Source organism: Harpia harpyja, chromosome 17, assembly GCF_026419915.1.
Source record: "Harpia harpyja isolate bHarHar1 chromosome 17, bHarHar1 primary haplotype, whole genome shotgun sequence".
Taxonomy (NCBI): Eukaryota; Metazoa; Chordata; class Aves; order Accipitriformes; family Accipitridae; genus Harpia; species Harpia harpyja.
The window spans coordinates 30,423,941-30,443,771 of record NC_068956.1 but is presented as its reverse complement, the minus strand read 5'-3'; the positions used below and the strand labels follow the sequence as shown (position 1 = coordinate 30,443,771).

General features: G+C 38.5%; 2 protein-coding genes across 4 annotated transcripts in view; one reads left to right on the top strand and one right to left on the bottom strand.

Annotated features, from left to right (window-relative positions):
• Positions 1–283: 283 nt before the first annotated feature.
• PROSER1 (proline and serine rich 1) lies at positions 284–19,825 on the top strand. 3 transcript variants are annotated; one of them, XM_052812980.1, is made up of 13 exons: positions 284–445; positions 3,579–3,644; positions 4,372–4,440; positions 4,890–4,984; positions 6,861–6,954; positions 7,467–7,577; positions 8,298–8,381; positions 9,329–9,407; positions 11,679–11,774; positions 11,897–11,941; positions 14,268–16,029; positions 16,701–16,848; positions 18,207–19,825. In XM_052812980.1, the coding sequence occupies exons 1-13, from the start codon at positions 401–403 to the stop codon at positions 18,327–18,329; spliced, it is 2,817 nt and encodes a 938-aa protein (XP_052668940.1). In that variant the 5' UTR covers positions 284–400; the 3' UTR covers positions 18,330–19,825. The 3 variants fall into 3 exon arrangements, with proteins under 3 accessions (XP_052668940.1, XP_052668941.1, XP_052668942.1); XM_052812981.1 differs by lacking the exons at positions 4,890–4,984; positions 6,861–6,954 and having other exon boundaries at positions 297–445; XM_052812982.1 differs by lacking the exons at positions 284–445; positions 4,890–4,984 and having other exon boundaries at positions 3,575–3,644.
• The window catches only part of LOC128153545 (complement C4-like), a 78,465-nt gene continuing 65,612 nt past the window's right edge, over positions 6,979–19,831 (bottom strand). The window contains exon 42 of the mRNA XM_052812979.1: positions 6,979–7,087. The gene's annotated coding sequence lies outside the window, so the exon portion shown is untranslated. The remainder of the gene's footprint in view (positions 7,088–19,831) is intronic.

The following is a 19,831-nucleotide window of genomic DNA, read 5'->3' as shown; positions in this document are numbered from 1 at the left end:
GGGAGCGCCGCGTCGCGTCGCTGCGGGGTCGTTGCGCGGCCGCTTCGAGCGGCCTCGGCTGCCGCGGCCTCTCCGACGCCTACCCATCGTCTTCCTTGGCCGGCGGGAGCAGCCTCGGAACGCGCAGTGAGCGGGCGCAGGTCTCCGCCGAGGCGGCGAGCAGCAGCCGGCGGTCCGCTTTTGTCTCTTGCGCTGTGTCCAGCACCGCGGAGGCGTCAGCGCCAGATTCCCGGGGGCCGAGAAGATCCAAGCCTGCCTTTCCTGCCCTGCTGCTGCTGCCTTCTTTTTTTTTTTTAAATTTTTTTTTCGTGTATGCTTAAAGACTAAGCCTCTGTCCTGGATTTTTTTTAATTTTTTTTTTCTCCATGTTTAAATATCTGCATTGAATGAACTAATAAAGATGGATAAGAAATCATTTGAAACCGTGCTGGATGAAATTAGAAAGGTAACTTTGCATTTTGCATGTCAGTTTAACCATTTGATGGTAGAATATTCCTCTTGATGAACACACCAGGTTAGGTGTTTGCGTTCTTTAATAAGCACTTCGGGACTCAATAAAGACTAAATTTCACCTCTGTGAAGAACTGTAATTCTGTGTTGCTGGTGTATCCTAGTTTTTGTATGTCGGATGTAGCAGTGTGAAGTTGCTGTGACATGCTTGCTGTCTTTGAGATGTTTTTATTTTCTCAGAAAACTGAGATTGAATGTCCAGACTGCTATCACTGAGCTAACAACATGTGCTTGAAGAGCCCTCATTTGAAATAAGCACTTGAATAAGTTTATCACAGCATTTTCGTTGTCAAGGATGATGAGGAAAAAAGCCAAAATAGCCAAGTATCTCTCATTTGGGGGGAGGGGCTACTGTGTTTGCTTGGCATGACTGGAAACAGAGACTTACAGTGTGAGGTATCCACCTTTTATATGATGGTTTAGGAGATGCAACACGCAAATATGACATGAGAGGGCTGATTTCAAAGCTACACTCTGCTGTCCTTGTTCAAAACCACATCTCCCACAGCTCAGGAGTATGTGCACACCTCTCCAGGATGTAAAATCCTGGGGTTTGATGCGTGCTCTGAACTGTGTTTGTGCATATCCTGTTAAAAACTCACTGAGCAAAATACCTACTGGTTGTGGGAAGCAGAGATACAAACCTAGGCTTCCTGGTGCCTGGCAGGTCTCTTTGTTTCTTTCTGCACAGAGGCCTGCTTTTAACAGGAAAGCTAGAGGTTGGTGGTTGGGACATTTCCCCAAATGCTGGAAGTGGAAAAAGAGATACTAAAAATCAGAACCTCTGACATTAATAGTTCCTGTCTTGCATGGGAAGTACAAACCTGGGATGATGTATTTTGCTGTAGTTAAGCAGAGTTGATACAAGTGTCACAGTAGAACATGTCCTGCTAAAGCTGTCTTTGTGTGAAAACGAAGGGCTTGTTTTGGATAAGATTGCTTTGCGGCAGAAAAGGAATCCTTAGCATTTTTGTAATAGGTGTTTTTTGTTATGGGTTGTCTAGAAGAGGTCATTTCCTTTATTTGGACTTGGGTGTTAAAGAGTTGAGTTTCCATTCAGCTTCTCTTCAGCATGAGATGCAGTGATGGCTGCAGTTGTAGTGTTATTATTTTGGAACATATTGGGGTATAAAACGCTGTGCACAAAAGCCCCAGGATGAGTCTTTGTTATCACAACTGCACTTGCTAGCATTTTTGCATAAGGTCATGGTCATAAATTCTCCTTTATAAAACAGGTATGTTCCATGCTGTATGACCAGCTAAAAATGTGACAGCCTAAGATATTTCAGGGTCTGGACTTCCCTCCCAACCTAAGAATTATTATGGAAAATCTGGGGGAAAAAATCAGGGAAAAACTTGCATGTGACTACTTTCTCTGAGAATTGATGGTGGGAGGGAGTAATGTTTCAAATATTACTACTGCAGTGCGGCCCTTCAGAATACGCTCTGTGATTACTAAAGACTTCAGACAAAGGGGTTTTGACATGTGATTTTAGGCAATTATGTTTCCTGTATGCTATCTGCCTGTATTCCTGTAAACCTAACTTACTGTTGATCTAAGGATCAGTGCTGTGCTGTGTTAATAATGGCTGTGCTGTTGCAGTATAACATTCATTTTCCAAATGCTTATTTTGTGTCTTTGTTGCTAGGTCTTTGTTTAAACTTCATTTCTAGCTCTGTGGTAGAACCTTCTTTATTATGAGATTCACAAGGCAGTTGTGTTGGTGTGTTCCATTTTCAGTCCTACAATTAGCAGGAACAATTATTTAAATGTCTTAATGTGTAGCTTAGTTCTATCTTTCCCCATATATATTTATGATTATTAACAAAATAAAGTTTGGCGGGTTTGTGTGTTTCCCCGCCCCCCACCCCCAAATATACTTAGCAGTGCTTTCTGTTTGTGCTCTTATTATAAAGTCATTCAGTTGTTGATTTAAGGAGGAAGAGACATTTGTTATGGTAAAGAAGTTGCTATATGACGTCCAGCTTTTTTCCAAAATATGTGAAGAGAAGGAAGGGAGAGTAGAAAAAATGAGCATGAAGAGAGAAGTTCTTTTTCCCCCGTGACTTCAGCGTGTCTGGTAGTGTTGGTCTCAATGAGGTACAGAAAGGAAGGGGGTTGCCTCAAACAGTATGCAAGTGGGTTTCTGTGCACCTGTGCTACTCACAGTCAGGTTGCAGTGATGGAGAACTTCATGTCTGTGTGTAGGACAAGGACAAAAAAAGGAGGAATAGGGGTAGGTTTTAGAGCTATTGAGAAGAAGATAGAAATGGGTGTGTGGGTGAAGCTGGAGGTGATTTGAGAATAAGCATGAGAGCTAGCAATAGATGGAGGCCTGGGGAACTGGGGAAGAAAGGCATTTGCACCAGTTAGGGGCAGGAATTCAGCTGTTACCTGTCGTCTTTACATCTTGTACCTGTATCAGCAAGCTGGGTATGAGGAGAGGGAGGAACCCCGTGGTTATCAACAAAACTGTCTTGCCACTAAGTCAAAAGTGGTGGCCAGTACTGCGTTAAACTACTCTGCTTGCTTTGTTTTGTATGATTGCATATTAAGGTTTGAACTATGGGAAGGTAATGATAAGACAACATCAACATCTGGAGAAAGCTTTCTTGTATATTTAATTCTGTCTGTACAGACTTGTTATCCAGTCTCTTCATAAATTCACTGAAGTAGGATGCTTTGCCAATTGTTTTACAGGGAACATACAAAGAGATTGTATGAATAATCAACTGTATTATCTTGTTTAACGTAAAGTTGATGTAAACCTTCGAGGCAAAAGGAAGAGTGATGATGATCTCTCAGTACAGTTTTAAATAACAACAAAAAAAGCAAAATTAAATAAAAAAAGAGTAATTTTTAAGAATTAATTTACATCTCTGCTTTTCATTGTTCTCTCAGTTATCTAAGGAGTATACTGTTAGAAATATTGCAGTGTAATTGATGCAAATGTCACTTTGTTAGTTCAGATTTTTTTAGATTAATAGATTAGTCTAGCAGATGGTTGTGCTATAATTATAATTTTTGAGGGACTAATTGTGCATCTTTTTTTCCCTTTATCTTCTAGGCTGTATTGACTGAGTACAAATTAAAAGCTATTGAATATGTTCATGGATACTTTTCTAGTGAACAGGTAAAAGTCAACTGTCACGGGTTTAATGGGAGCTATTGGTTTTGTGTATTCAGTAATGCAGAAAGACAGTGTCTCCAATCATACTAAGGCTGATCATATTAGCTTTTCTATTTATTAACTGAGGAGATTTAATTCCTCATTATTATATCAGCATTAAACTGTTAAAAATAGTTCCAAGTTGTTTTGTTATCAAAATCATTACATTTTCATTCTTGTGTGGGAAAATTGGAGAAATTTATCATCATGGAATTCAGGATTATTTTGCATGTATTTTCTAAACTGGCATGTAGTAATAAGTATCCAACTTATTTCAATACTATGTAGATTTTTTTCCTGTTTCTTCTGGGGTTTGTTTTTGTGTACATTTGGTGACTATGCTGTTTGAGATACTGAATGTTGATAAGCTTTTTCAGAAAGACTTAATTTCTTTTATTCTAATACTGTGGCAATTGTTGTGCATATATGCAAATATACAGAGAGGAGTAAGTATCTATTTTAAATATTTCCATAGAAAAACTTCATCTCATAACATAGAATTTTTAGGTGCCTACTTAGAAGTAAAAAGAACATTAGATGCTGGTAGGCATTACTGTAATCAAATATCACAGACAGACACATGTTTTTTAGCAGTATACCACTGTACTCCAGAATGGAAAGATCATATTGATGCTGTTAGCATAATTTTTTAATATATATAAAAGATTAATTGAAAGCCCTTCTGTTGCAGGTTGTCGAGTTACTGAGATACTTTTCCTGGGCTGAACCACAGCTCAAGGCAATAAAGGCTTTACAACATGTAAGTTCTTGTGGCATAATCTTGTAGAGTACGTTTGCCCTCTTAATCTTATTTTAGTTATGAGATGTCTACTTTTGCAACTGATGGGTCGGTCTGCCCTTTAATCTTCAAAGTTTCCTCTTCATCTCTTTCTTTTTCAATGGTATCAAAATACGAAACGTCATACTTTTAACCAGGGTATGTTTTTGACTAAAGTATCTTTTACTTTCCTGTGTATCACAAGAACAGATGTAGCCCTTTTTAACTATTGTTAACTTTCCTAATTTCTCTGCTTTTGGCAAGAGCTTTTTGCGGTTCCTTGTTCAGCATTTAGTGTGTAGAGTCTCCTTCCCAGTGGGAGAGAGAATATTAAATGTTTAGTGAAATACGTGATATGAAGCACTCTGGGTTTAAAATAATTGTAGTGTCTTATTTTATATACACTTTTTTCTTTCTTGCTTACTCATCAGAAAATAGTGGCAGTTCCAGCATCAAAAATGGTTAATATTCTCAACTGCTTCACATTCAGTAAAGATAAACTTATTGCCCTTGAAATCTTAGCTTCGTAAGTATCTTTCATATTATATTTCCTTAAGTTGTATTGTTTTTACTAATGTTTCAGTATATAAAACTTAAGATACCTCTAGAAGGAAGCACTGTGGCCAATTAAGGTAAAACACGAATCCATTATTGATGGGGCTGTAAAAAGAAGAATTAGAAGTAGACATTGTGCAAAATTCTGTAGTTCATCTGAGTCTTTAGCATGCTGCTATGTGGGCCTCTGCCTGCTGGAAAACTGCCACTTTGCCAGTATCTTTACAGTGGTCTTCAAATTTTGTAGACAGTGAAGAGGGCCTTAAGCTTATTTCTGCTCACTGAAATGTAAAAGGCTTGAGACCAGGGTATTCTGGGAACTGACCCTTTTGCATTTGAAAAACCCTCTAAATATTATGTATGTAAAAATGAGTTAAGTAAATACATCTCTTGAATTGACATATTTGATTTACAGATCTAATATCTATAAAAGATGTATAGATATTCTAAATGTATGTTTATACAGAAAGTTGGGTTTTTGTACTGAACACAGCTGCTTCAAAGGATCTACCTTTTGCGTATGTTTATATTGGAACTTTTCTGCCTGGTTCAGGGGATTTATTATATGAAGTGTTGTTCTGTTTTGGGTGGGGGTTTTTTTTGCATGAAGTATGTCTGCCTTGCATATGAATGCTATATATTACAGCCAGCTTGAACGTTTTGAGGCATATAAATTCATTATATAAATATCCATAAAACAAATAAGACTGAGGATATAGACATGATCTTGCTTTCGGAGTTGAGCTTTAAGAAGCTGTGTGAATGCTCCTAATCTCTTTCAGACCAAAACAAAACAGGGTAGCCTAAAGGAAGTTCAGTGGCACATTAAACTAACCTGTTTTGCTTCTTGAAATGAGACTGGAGCTCATAGACTCTTTAGCTGCTACACTTAAGCTGCTGCGGGGGGAGAGCGTGGTAACTTCTTGAGCTGTTGGGTTTCTACAGGGCAAGAGCATAATAAGGGAGTCATAATATAGAAATCCTAACACAAATCTGTGTACTACTTACTTTGCTAATCAAAACTAGAGAACAAAGCTGAAAGTTCATTCACATTTTAATACCATTCTTTGAGGTGTTTTTCATGTCTTTGTTCAACATTCTGCTGATGCCATTTCTGCTAATATCCTCCTTTGAGAAGTCTTCCTTTTTGGGGCTTTGTTGCATTTCCAGTAGTTTGGATGGGGCAGGTAATGTTTGACAGAAGTAAAGGTGATGTGGTCAGGGTTTTGAAATACGCAGGTAGAATTGGGCATTAGGCTCCTTGTACTTGCATGTTTTGTTGTTGGTGTGTCTAGTGTTATTTTTGGGAGAGGAGCAAGGAGAAAGGAAGGGTACTTTATAGAACTGTGTGAGGGGTTTCGCTAGCTCTGCAGAACATGGAGAGAATTGCCAGGAGTTTCACCTTTTTCATTCTGGAGTAAATAAGATGAAAATTTGTTTCGCTACCAGTCTAGCAAGAAACAGTGGCAAACTGAGTGGCTGCTGGTTTTCTGCTGTGCTGGGAATTGTATGCTAGTAGCAATTAAAGCTTTCTAATGAACTGTTGTGATGCAAAATTCATTTTGTCAATGTAGTTATTTTTGCCATAAAGTTGAGCCATCATTGTCCATTGTTGCATATTGATATTTAATTCTAATACCATGTTTCATTTACAGGTATGAAGTCCATATTTAAGCCCAGGGTTTTTACTTTAATAATAATAGTAATACTATGATCTGAACTAATTATAGTTTTTTAACGTACTGTTGGGTACTGGCTGAACAAGTGTTGATCACTTTTCAGTAGTGCATTATTTCTGATAAGCATATGGAATGGCAGTAATTACCTGTCAATGTCTTTATTTATAGCAACATTGTTGATGCTCAGAATTATCGCCTTATTGAAGATCTGTTCAGAATTAATATGTCAGAGAAGAAAAGGTGCAGAAGAATTCTTGAACAGGTAGTCAAGATACTCTAGTATCTTCGATTCTGTCAAATACAGTATTATTTCCATCCGTATGGTCATTGTGGGGTCAGAACTTACCATGAAGACCGCTGGGAACTCCTGGTGGAAGACAAGCTGAAAGAAGCAGCTGCAAAAAGATAAGAGCTATGTAATACATGTGCAAAAAAAGGGGAAGTTTCTGTCAGGCATTAGGATCATATGGAAAAAGGGGCATAGAATTGCAACCAATGCTGAAGGAAACAGTCTGCATTTGTTTTAGAGAACACCAAGTGCTTAACCCCAAGTTCAGTAGAAGCAGAGGTGGTCCAGGTAGAGTTATTCAGAATAAAGGGGACTTTGGCAGAACCTCACACTATTTGGACTATTTGGGAAGAAGATTTGAGACAAAGCTTTGAATTGTTCCATGTAGGTTGACTCATGCAGTCTAAATGTCATGAAACAGTAATTCATTTCTCTAAAGCATTGAATTTGATAACAAATAATGTCCTTTCTTGATTACCTTGCAGGCTTCAAAAACGGGTTGCAAGGCTCCTCATGCTATGATATCATCCTGTGGCATGATTCCTGGCAACCCTTATCCCAAGGGCAAACCAAGCCGCATAAATGGAATTTTCCCAGTAAGCGTGATTCTATGCTTTTCCTTTTCACAGCATCCTTGATTTAGGATTCATTATAGTATAACCCAAACCAGTATTCATATACATGGAAGGAGGAGTTGAATCAAAAGCAATGTTTTGGTTTTTTTTTTTTTATTACCCTATTACACATTTATAGGGAACTTGCATTATTTTTATTTTCCCATTCTTTCTGTGCTGCTTCAAGTAAAGATTACTGCATAAATAAGACATTGTTCACATAAGAAAAACATTGTAAACTTCAGCAATATTTGGTGGAATCTGGAGAGGTGTAAAGAGCCTTACTGGCAGGTTGATAAGATGACCTAATATGGTCACTACAGTACTACTGCTAATCTTATGGCATTTCTTGAACAACCATGTTAAGTATTTCATGTGAACACTTAAGGGACTGCAAAATATAAGTTACCATGTCTACAAGTCAAAATGCAGAATTCTAATTATGTCAGAAACATGGACTGTTTAATATGCATCTCTTTACAAAAGCTCCATGTTACAAACCAAGCTATTGGAATGCTCTTACTTACCATTTTACAAGACTAGAACACAGTTTCTTTTTCCTAACAAACATTGTTAAATATCACTTCCAGAATATTCAAAAATGCAAATGTAGTTTAGAAAAAAAATAAAATATGGGAGAAATTCCATAGCAAGATTTACTTCTAAATTAATACTTAATAGTTTAATTTTATTTTGTTTCAGGGAACCCCTATCAAAAAGGACACAGAAGAATGTACTAATGAAGGAAAGGGAATAGCAGCCCGTATACTTGGACCATCCAAACCAGTATGTCTAATGAATGAATAAATAAATTAAACTTTTAAGAAAAAAAAATTCAACCACCAGCCAATTCAATAAGGCTTTGATATAAAATGCTGTTACGTTGCAAGAAGACTGTAGAGCAGCAATTTAAACAAAGCTAAACTTCTATAATGAAGATAATATGACCTAGTATTTTTTTATTTAACTTGAAAAGAAGCTGTAGTTTATATCTGTGGGGGATAGGATTCTCTAGTGGATACAGTGTGTGTGCATTGGAAAGCATAATTTAAATTAAAGTAGCAGAACAGAAAACTAAAAGCATTTTTAGTAGTCCATCATGAGCTAGTGGAAGTTTTAGATACCAATATATACAATTTTTTATTACAATCTCTGAGGGTTTCGCGCATGAACATAAGAACATCTTGGAAATTTGAATTACAGCAGTGCCTTAGAAGGAGGTTCTTGTTTCTTAACAAAACAGCTGATCTGTATTTCAAAGTTTTTAAGCATGTGGGACAAACTTTCAATGAACCTGATACTGCTTTGAAGTATTGTCCCAATGTTTTATTTTCGCTTTTATTATGAGATGTTTCCCACTAAGCTGTATTATTTTAAAGGGACAGGCACCTTCATAAGTATTTGTTAGTTTTAAATTTGTTAAATCTTTAAAATGAGAAGTCAGTCCAAGATTGCAGAGTGTGAAGACTACAAGGCAGAAAGGAGTTCCCTTTCCCACCTGTGTTCAGTATTACATTACAATCTAAAGGTATACTAGTTACGTTTGTTTCATTCTTTCCAGAAAGAGTGAAATATTTGCAGTTACTATGGGTATTATGAAGAAATTTGATATCAAATATTTTTCCCGTGAAGTACAGCTGTCTGTAGTACTATCTGAATGTTAGTTTTTTGTCTGAGAAACATTAGGTAATGCTTTCACTATTGCTTCTTCCATTTGTTTTTTGTTTATGTAGGCTCCATCAACCTACAATCCACACAAACCAGTTCCATACCCCATCCCACCATGTCGGCCACATGCAACTATTGCACCAAGTAAGGCTTCTATGTGTTTTAGCTTGATGCTATTGTTTCACCCATTTGCTTTTTAAGTAATAAGTGTCAAGTGTCAGTTTCTCTGACCATGGTCATATCTGAAATTGGCTTGTGCTCCTGGGTACTGGTTTCTACCTCTTCCTGTCATGACTGCAGAGTTGATAAGAAGAGGAATATATTGTCTTCTTTTTCTAACATTGACATCATAAGGAAAATTCACAGTTCTGTTCTGATGACAAAGTATTTCATTTATGGGAGGCGTTGTGCATGTTAGACAAGACTAGGGCTGTGTCTTTGTCGTAATGTTTGACCAAGGTTTGGGCTTTGGCTTGACAAGTCTGTTGACTTGTTGCTGTTGTACCAAACTTAGGATATGGTCAGGTACAGCCCTGAATTGGGTGGAAATATGTAGGAACTTGCTGAAGGATGGTAATTTGTTTCTCAGTTGAAGGGGTAATCTGTTTCTCAGTTGCCTTCAGTTTTACTTTCTCTCTATCACAATGGAGAGAAAACAGTTTCCCAAAAGAAAAGTTTAGGCATGTAGATTTCAGTCTCAGAAGGGACATAATGATTGCCTTTTCCTGTGTTTGGTCTGACTATTACTAGCCTTGTGCCTTAGGTAAGGTTGAGTCTTTCTTCATAAACTCCTCTCTCTTTGCTGCATCAGTTGTTTGATTCCAGACATTTTTGGAAGGGAGCAAGGCAATTGCCATTTCTTTGGAAGAAGAGGTTAGAGTACTTACATAGTCAGACTCTGGTCTTTTTGAGCAGCAGCTAAAACCTTTTTCTAATCTTGCAATTCTGTACTGCAAAGCAAGGAGTGCTCTGGTAAGGAAGCTTGCTTTTCACTGATGTTAGGGATTTCAGGGAGTTTTTAAGGTATTTGATAAGAAAGTGTGGTAGAGCTCTTAGCATGTGTGTTGAAGGGTGAGTCATCTAACTAACTTGATGTCTGCAAGTCTCTTTATAGTCAGTTTGGAAAAATGAGCACTACTAGTGGCTAAAGTAAGTCTGATGATTTGTGCTCTAGAAATGACTTGCTCCCCAGAAAGTGTACAGGAAGCTTGCAGACTAGCTCAAATTTGTATCAAATAAATCCTATCCAAAGTAAGTTACAGCACAAAATTTGGCCTGTGACTGGATGTGAGTATTAGTACATTTTAGGATATGAAACGGCTTTTGAGGTTTCAGGGCCTTATTAGGATGCAGCATGGTTTTTAAAAAAACTCTTGTGACTGATGATATGTTTATATATATATATAAAAATGTATTTAATGAAATTGCAGATGCTGACCTGAAACTATTGAATGTGATTGTTTTCAAGCAACGGTCAGAATGATGTTTCATTTTCTGCCTCTGAAATGTATTGGTTTAACATTTCCTTCCTGGGTGATGCAATGATTGTTAGTTGCTTTTCTGATTTTCAGCTAAGAGTTGCCATGCAAGGAATCTTAACATTAGGTAGAACTATTATGAAAGTGTGAAATCAGAAAGGAGTTGTGTGTGACAAATTATGGCATTTGTTCAAGTGCTACCTTTTCCCATGAAGCGTAAGTTCTTATGCTCTTAAAATACTCATTTAGGACCACTGTGAAGTGTATTTATGTTCCTGTGATTTAAATTCTGATGTTCTTCATCAGAACTGTATACCACAGCAATACAACAGTTTGAGTTGCTCCAAAGAATAAGGGAGGAAAAAAGGTATTTTTTAAAATGTCAAGAACAGTAGGTATTTTATATTAAAATAATTTGCTAACCCACTTGAATTTCTTAACATTTAAAGATATATTGAAGAATGATAGACAATATTTGAGATGGGACATTTTTCTCTGAATTTTCTGAGTAGTGTTGGAGGCATGATCATGGTCATTGATGTATGTTTGGCTCATTTGTTTGTCAAGGTTTTAATGTTAGAGGAGTAGCAACTGCCTTTAAGTTAGGAATGGAAAAAGAACAAATGATGTTACAGACACTCTGAATCACTCCTCCCCTTTGAGTTTTTCAGGCAAAATGGAACTGAAAGCAATTGAAACCTGGCTGAAAAAGCTTTTCAAGAGAACTGCCATTACTAAAATTTGGATCACAATGCATGTCATTCAGGCAGACATTGGCAAAAGCCAGCATCCAGCCTGAGTGATTAACTGGTCTGGCTTTTTGGTGAAGGAATGTCTTACAATTTTGAAAATGTTCTTTTAAAGGAAGACGCTTACTGGTTCATTTAGATATGGGTTGTTCTGACAACTGATATGTGTATTGCATTTGTTCTTTTAGGTGCTTACAACAATGCTGGCTTAGTGCCAATGGCTAATGTCATAGCTCCAGGCTTACCAGCTCCTCCACCATACACTGCTAATCAAGTGGTTTCAGGTAAAACATGCATACCTTTAAAAAATGCTGATGGTATTTTTTCTAATTCATTGTTGTGAATGGATCTTTCACTGCTGGAGTTTCATTTGCTTTTAAATAACAAGCTGTTGTTCTCTGTTTAGAAAATGAGGACCTTTCCAGCCAGGCAAAACCTTCCCAAAATCAAGGTAAATTGCAAATCCACAGGGAGATTTTTGGGTTGATTGTATCTTTGTTATTTGTTCAGAAAATGTAAAGAACGTATTTGTTTAGTGGGATTTTCGTAAGCCTCTCAAGTATTTAACTACTGTTGGAATAGGATCCCTTGAGAGTTGAGAAAAAAAATAATCTCAGACATTGGTACTTAGAAGTTGAAACATTAAAATTCAGCCTTTTGTGTCAGCTCATTAAAGTTTTATATTCTTCAGCATATAAGTATGGGAGAAATGCAAAAAACTAAATCAAAATATGCTTTGCAATGTAGGGCACTGAAACACTCAGTAATATCTTTGCAGTTGTTAAAACTCTGGACATCTCTTCAAAAACTCATTCACATTTTAATTTCATATATTAGTTGCAATGGGAAGCTAGGAATACAAGAGAGATTCTTTACTTATAGTTTGTTGAAATCCATGTGTAGAATGTCTTATCCCTGACTGTTAACATCCAACAATGTCTACCTGCACTTTTGTCTTACCCTTTAAAATCCAATTCTTTTTGCAGAAGAGAGAGTTGTGCATTGTTTGGTTGTTTATTTTTTTGTCTCTATTTGTCTGGTACTTTGTACGCTTTGTACACTTAGTACAAATCATAATAAATCCCATTATGAACTACTTACACAAAGGCTTTGATAATACTTTGTTAGGTTTGACAAATAGAAATTGAGAATCTACTGACTATTGAGTCAGGCATATTAACAAACACCCAAAATAGATAAAATCACCATGATAAGTTTAGCTCCTGTAAATATTTCTAGGGAAAAAAAAGAAAAAAGTTACGTTTTGTCTTGTCTTTTCTCCTTTATGCCCAGGGATGGTTCTACAGTAGTGTTGCTGTTTCAAATAATCACTTTATTCATATATACCCCTTTAAGTGTGCAGGTATTTACAAGGTAGTTTATACAGCTAAATGAATACAGTGTAAGGAATAAAATCTTCTGTTAGGAGGAGATATTCAGTAACAGCTCTGGGTTCTATTGCAGCTGTTTTTCTCTGGTAATTATCTTGGCTGTCAGGATTAACAACAGTGATCTTTAGGAGAGTCTTCAGCTTGGAAACAGGATGAGGAAAGAACACAATCCAGAGCTGAGCAATCTTGGACTAGGTTTTTGGAAAAGAATATGTAAAAAGAAATAGTTTGTTTGCAAACCTGCTGGTTTTAGAGTTTCAAGATACATAAAACAGGTGTTTGTCATATCAACTTCGGTCCAAGATGTTAACAATTCCAGTTTTGGGTTTGTATGCATATATGTAGAATTTGGGCAAGAGAGAAAGCTAAGTTGTTACAGAGTTATGGGTGATGAGTTTGACTGGTTGGATCAGTGATTTGCTTACAGCTGAACAGATCATTTTAAAAGTAAAATAAAGCATGAGTGTTGTTTGAGAGGAATGATTAATTAACACATTCATATTCCACAGGAAACTAGATAGAGGCGTATCAAGGCTCTTGACATGCCAATGTTCATAAATGCAGCTTCTTTCCATCAACCTCCACATCCCCATTTGCTGTGTGCCTGCCTGTTTTCCTCCAGCTTGACTGATGTCTCTTTGACCTACTTTGTAGGGTTGATAGAAGCTGATATTCCTAGTGGCAGGTGCTTGCCTCAATTATAGACACCTGACTAAAGACTTACAGAAATACTTGTTGATAAAGTCAAGTGCCAATGTTAGTTTAATACTGTAGTGTGATACATGAATTTAAAAGTGTACCTTCTTAGAATCAAAATCTGAAGGAAACACAATGAAGAGAATGACCTGATTTTGAAGGAAGGAAAAATACCAGCACCTGAAATCAGCTTTCTTCAGTTGTTGACTAAACTTCTCTGAAATAATGATACATTGAATTAACTGGTTCTGAAGGAAATTCTGACCTTCAGTGAGAGTGGATGCAGAGGAGCCCAGGTGATCTGATGCTGATGGAATATTAGATCTGGTTTGGGTACTGCCAGGTGTTAGGGACCAGAGGGAGGGAGTTTACCTGTATCGCTTAAGACATTCTTACGGAGTGTATTTGAGTATCTAACTGTCTTGCATGAGATCATGAAGAGGTAGCAGATGTCACAAAGTGTTTTAAAGAGCAGTGGTAGCTTACATGATGTACAGCTTGTGTGATGTGTTTCTGCATACCTTTTTGTTTTGTTTTCATAGGCTCCGGTGTTCATTGTTTATATACAGACATTGTATGTTAGCTATTGCCTGTGTATCATATTTTGAAATGCTGTATAAAATGTGTTTGTGTTGATTTCAAACATTTTGGACAGTTTCAAGTATTCTTACCAGTTTTGTTTCTTTGCAGCTTTTTCTGCACAAGCGAATCAGCTCTTTACTCCTCATGGTTCTAATCCTTCAACACCTGCTGCTACTCCAGTCCCTACCCCATCACCTGTCAAGGCAATAAGCCATCCATTAGCACCTGCAACTCCACTCGTCTCTGGGATGAACATGTCTACCCCTGTCCTTCCTGTTTTCCCAGGACAGGTCTCCTCTTCCATCCATACATCTCAGCCATCCACCCCAACCCCTACTGTCATCAAATCTCTTTCATTGCCTGGTGTTCCTGTCACATCTGTTCACAGTGCAACTTCTACTCCTATCCCTGCAGTTTTTTCTGGGCTGGCTTCTATACCCACTGCTACGCCAGCTCCACAAGGTTCTTCCACACCGTGTGCCACACCTGTGCCTAGTGAAGCTTTCGCATCTGCTACTGCACCATTTGCTAGCCTCCCATTTTCTGCAACCTCTTCAATTGCTTCCGCTAATAATCCCACTCCATTGTCATCAGTTTTTGCTGGCCTCCCTTTGTCCTTGCCGCCCAATGCCCAAGGGATTTCTAGTCCTGTTCCATCTACAATTGCTAATTCTCCTGCTACTTCCATTCCTGGTTCACTTAGCTTGCCTAACCCAATTTTGTCTGTCTTAAAGGGATTTCTGACATCAAATGACACCTCGTTAATCAATTCATCTGCTTTACCTTCTGCTATGACAAGTGAGCTTGTGTCTCTATCTGCTCTTGCTAATCAAAACTCTGACCCTCCCACTTCCTCTGTCAACAAATGTTACACTCCATCAGCCACCCCCACCCCGCAGCGTTCCTCCACACCTGGGCTGGCCATTTTCCCAGGTCTTCCATCCCCATCTGTAGCCAATTCTAGTTCCACTCCTCCAACATTGCCTGCACAGTCACCTTTAACCACTTCACCATCGATCATGCCAGTCAACTGTGGCTCATCAGCCTCCCTCTTGCATGGCACAAGCCCTACTAACCCTGATCAGCAGCTCTCGTCAGCCCCAGCTGCCACAAGTATCCCAGTTCTGGTCAAAACAGAACCCATGAGTCCTACCCTCTCGGCCTTCAAAGGTCCTTCTCATTCAGCTGGCCCTTCTCATGGCACTATAGGACTGTCAGCACTCGGGCGTGCATACACCTCAGCAGCTTCAGTGCCAGTCAGTTTACCCAGTTCCCTGAACCCAGCGCTATCAGGTCTCTCCTCTTTGAGTGGTCCTCTAAACAATTCCAGTTCTCTGGCTTCCATGTCCCTCGCCCCACATGGCTCCTCTGCTCCCATTGCCCCTGTGTTCAATGGCCTTCCTCCTTTTACATCTCTAACCAGTAACTTTGCTTTTACTGGTAATCCAGCACTTACACCACCCGTCACTCTCCCAGGGTCTTTGTTAGCTAATCCGTCTACAACTGCTTCAGCTGTGTCTGCCCCTCATGTGAGTTCCACTGCCGCCGTACTCTCAGGACTCGCCGCCTCAGCAACAGTCTCTGCTCCACCCTTCTCGCTTAACTTGTCCAGTGCCGTCCCTTCCCTTTTTTCTGTTGCCCAGGGACCTCTGGGATCATCAAACCCATCCTTCCCTGGTTTTCCTGTCTCTAACACACCCTCTGTCACTCCTGCTCTCCCTTCTTTCCCTGGCCTCCAGGCATCTTCTGCAGTAGCAGCAGTTGCACCGTTGCCGGCAGCTGCCACAGCCCCATCTCCGGCTCCGGTCCTGCCAGGGTTTGCCTCGGCCTTTAGCTCAAACTTCAACTCTGCACTTGTTGCACAGGCTGGGTATGTTTCTGTTTCTGAAGGAGATCAGAACCATTTCTTTTTGTCTTGAGGAAAACACTGATTTTACTTTAGGTGTAGACATTGTTTTCACTCATAGTTAGAAATTACAGTTAATTTTTGAAGTTAGTTCACCAGGAAATTTCCACCTGTCTTTAGAAACTGATAGAGTAGTTACTGAATAGGTTGTCCTCAGTAGTCCCCATTATGACGGTCTAGTCTAATCCAGTGAGGTGCTGAGTGATCTTATTTCCCAGACGAGGATACTTGGCACCTCCTAGGCTTTTACAAGAATGCATTCCACGTGGGCATCCATTGACACATCCAGGTAATAGCAGACAATATCTTAGATGTTCCTATGTTTTAAGGAAGTACTCAGCATTAACTTTTGTCTGTAACTTTTTTTGTGTGTGCAAACTGTAGGCACAGCCGAGGTACAAAAATTTCCAAGTTCCTTTCTTAGGTGTGCTCCAGACAGTCTTGGTTTGTGTGTGCATGAATAATTTGTAGGTGGGTAGAGACTGGGCTTCTGTTTGGAAATTCTGGCCTTTATGAGGTTTAGAAAAAGAGGTGCTTTTCTAATTTATATAGACGTAAGCTTATAGAGAGAGGAACATAGGATAAAACATTATGCAGATGTTCCTAATAATAGCCGCATCTTGACGTTCTTTCAGCTTGACTTCTGGACTACAGACACCGGGAAACGCAGTTTTTCCTGGTCTTTTATCTCTCCCTGGTATCCCTGGCTTTCCCCAAAGTGCCGCACAATCTTCCTTGCAGGAATTGCAGCATAGTGCGGCTGCACAGTCAGCACTACTACAGGTAACATGCCTATTTGTTAATACTGTTTTGCTTCCAGTAATTGTTTGAGCATGTACTTGCGTGTTAACTTCTCAGGATTAGTTTAAGTCAGTAAGTGATTAAAACCCCTAACCTGTTTGAGAACTGATTACAAGGATGATCAGTTGTAAGAAGAACAACTTATTAACTTCTTACTCAAGGCCAATGTACGGTGCTTCTGGACGTTACGAATGTGATTAAACCCGTTTTGAAAACTCTTTGTAAAATGGGGAGGAGTGAAAGAAAAGACATGCAAGTGAAATTTTTGCTAGGTATGTGTTAAATCTAATGAGCTGACCATGTAGTTGCAAAATTTGTGTTCAGTTCCAGTCTGACATTTTAACACTTAAAGTTTTCTGTGGAAAACCACTTTGTTGTGAGTTATGTGCCTCTACACATGCAATCAGATTGTCTTGAATTTGCGTCTGTTGTGGTTGTGCCTTTCTCTTGATAGTTGCCACAAATGCAATTGTTGTAATATAAGCTTGAGGTGGCTTTAGGTAATGTGTAGTTTCATCATCTCTCTTGTCCATGAAACAACTTGTTTCAGTCATCAACCTACATAAGTTAACTGAAACTATCATCAGAGTTTGTATTTAGATGTTTAGTTTGCCTTTTGTTAAAAACGGTCTCTGTACAGATTAAGGATTCTGATAGGAAATTTGTCCTTCTCTACAGAATACTAGAAGAGGCAGTTGAGTGTCTTGAATTAATGTTTTCTCTCTTCTGTGACACATCAGTTTTTGAAATGGAGCATGTGTCTAAGTACTGTTCAATATGCAGAATATCGTCAGCTATCTTTTGAATATCAGGGGAAACAGATCGAAGAAGCAAATTACTTAATCTAGGCAGTACTGCTTTTGCAAGTCGAGTATTTATTTATTCTGTAGAAATCTGTGTGCACAGATTGCATTGAGGAAACGTCAGTTTTCTTGTTTACAAGTTCCAATCACTAAAACTAACACTTAGCTACTTGAGCAATGAAGATAAAGTAAGTTCAAAGTCAGTGAAATACTACAGCTCGTGATTAAGCTGTGTCTTCCAAATCAGCTGTGGCTTACTCCACTGGAAAGTAAATGCCAGTAACGCTTCTTTCTTTTTCCTCTTAATCCAACTGCTTTCCTCATTCTCTGGTATTTCAGAGCAGTAGTTGCACTACAGTTTAACATCTGCATATAGGTGCATTGTTCATCTCTGTTATTTGCATACTTCAGATTATACTTTGTTTGTTTTAGCCTGAGTAGGACTGGTATTGTGCCTGAAATTTTTCTTGATTTAGATTTTTGTTTGTTTCTTTGTTTTCATCAGTGCTGTTTCCTAACTTCTTCTCTTCCTTGAAGGCACATTCTGCTTCTGCTCTGGAGAACTATACAGCTCAGCCTGAAGGTTTTGCTAACTATCCGTCAACACCAGGAACACCATTTTCATTGCAGACCAGTCTGCCCCAGAGTGGATGGCAATAAATACCAGACATTTTTAAAGACTGCAGTGGTTGCTTGACAGAGCCTGATCCTATTCACTTTGAAGGCTGTCTCTGCGTTAGTGGGAGCATGGTCTGAATTGGGAAAAGAGGGGGAAAACATGAGGGTAAAAAGATTCCAGGAGGCTGTGTCAGATGTCAAACCTGATTTGTGATTGCATTTAATTGATTCAGGGTCTGATCCTGTGAATTGCTGAGCATCCTTGACTCTCCTTTTAGCTTATGAGTTGAATGTTTGGTGTCTTACACGATCAGTAACATTCAAACATGTTTATGTAAATAGAACAACTGGCTGTCAAACTAAACAGGGAGAACAAGTATACTTAATAGTGTGTATAAGCACCTATCCTTCTGTTATGTTTTATGGTATATGTGGTTAATATAGAATGAGATCTAGACTGAAACTAGATACTTAAAGCTGTAGACGATCTTTCGTCTACATGCACACTTCTTGTGTGTGCATAGATCAAGGTCAGTTTATGGTTCTTCAGATCTTTTCTTCTTATGTGTGAGGATCTCCTGTTAGCATCAGCAGTATGTTAAGGGAGGCTAGATCAGAGGGATGTGGGGGGTTTCTTATGCTCTGAAATATTGTCATGGGCTTGCTGCTGAATTGAGTACTCCTTTGTCTGAATCTGAATGGGAGGGCTAGGAAATGATGCTGTACTGTATTTGGGTAGAAGTGGATTGTGTTTTACTGGAGTATGGTTTAGCTAGCTGAGAGTATGTCTTTCCAAAGTACATAAAAGCATTTTGATTTGCGTCTAAAATGATGTTCCATAACATTCTCCCTGCCCCTACACCTCTCTGTGAATGAAATAGTTGTACTGCGGATAGGCTGCCTATCTGGCACTTTTGACTGCAGACTTTTGTGAATGTTTACAGACATGGGTCAAGTTCTTCTCTCCCTTATACTCATAAACTCACTGGTTCTCTATATGCTTTTCGGCTATAAACCACAACTTGATGGTGCTTATGTTATCCTGTGAATATAAGTGGGAGCAGAATTTGGACCATGGATTTTTTTAGTATTTTTCCTTGGAAAACGTACATCATTTTGAAGGCATATAGCTAAATTAACTGTATTGGTTAGGAAGGGTTATGACGCAGCATAGAGAAAGGTCTTGCTTTGTTAGTGAAATTCAGTTATGCACTCTTCTAATAATGTTAGAACCTGTGGCAATGTGTAACACATCATTGAATATCATCTATTTAAGATAAACCCTTGATGATGTCCTAGAGGCAATAGAGATGAATGGTATTCAATCCTGTGATTAAATGAAAACGTAGAGGATACTATACTGTAGAAAAGCTCTGCACCTAGAGTTTTACTTTTTTAAAGATGAATTCTGCTGGGAGATGTTGCTAATGTATTTTCTTTCAAGATGTGAACAAATTTTTTTAGAACATTAACAGAAATTCCTGTATTGGTTTTTAACACAACTTTTTTAAATAAAAGGTTTACAGTCATGGCAGAAAGGCTTT

What these genes read in the sequence shown, in the direction of transcription:
- PROSER1 (XM_052812980.1), top strand. Translation starts at nt 401, where the DNA reads ATGGATAAGAAATCATTTGAAACCGTGCTGGATGAAATTAGAAAG. An exon ending in TGCTAATCAAGTGGTTTCAG is followed by an intron (nt 11,775 to 11,896) that starts GTAAAACATGCA and finishes TTCTCTGTTTAG; the next exon opens with AAAATGAGGACCTTTCCAGC. An exon ending in CACAGTCAGCACTACTACAG is followed by an intron (nt 16,849 to 18,206) that starts GTAACATGCCTA and finishes TCTTCCTTGAAG; the next exon opens with GCACATTCTGCTTCTGCTCT.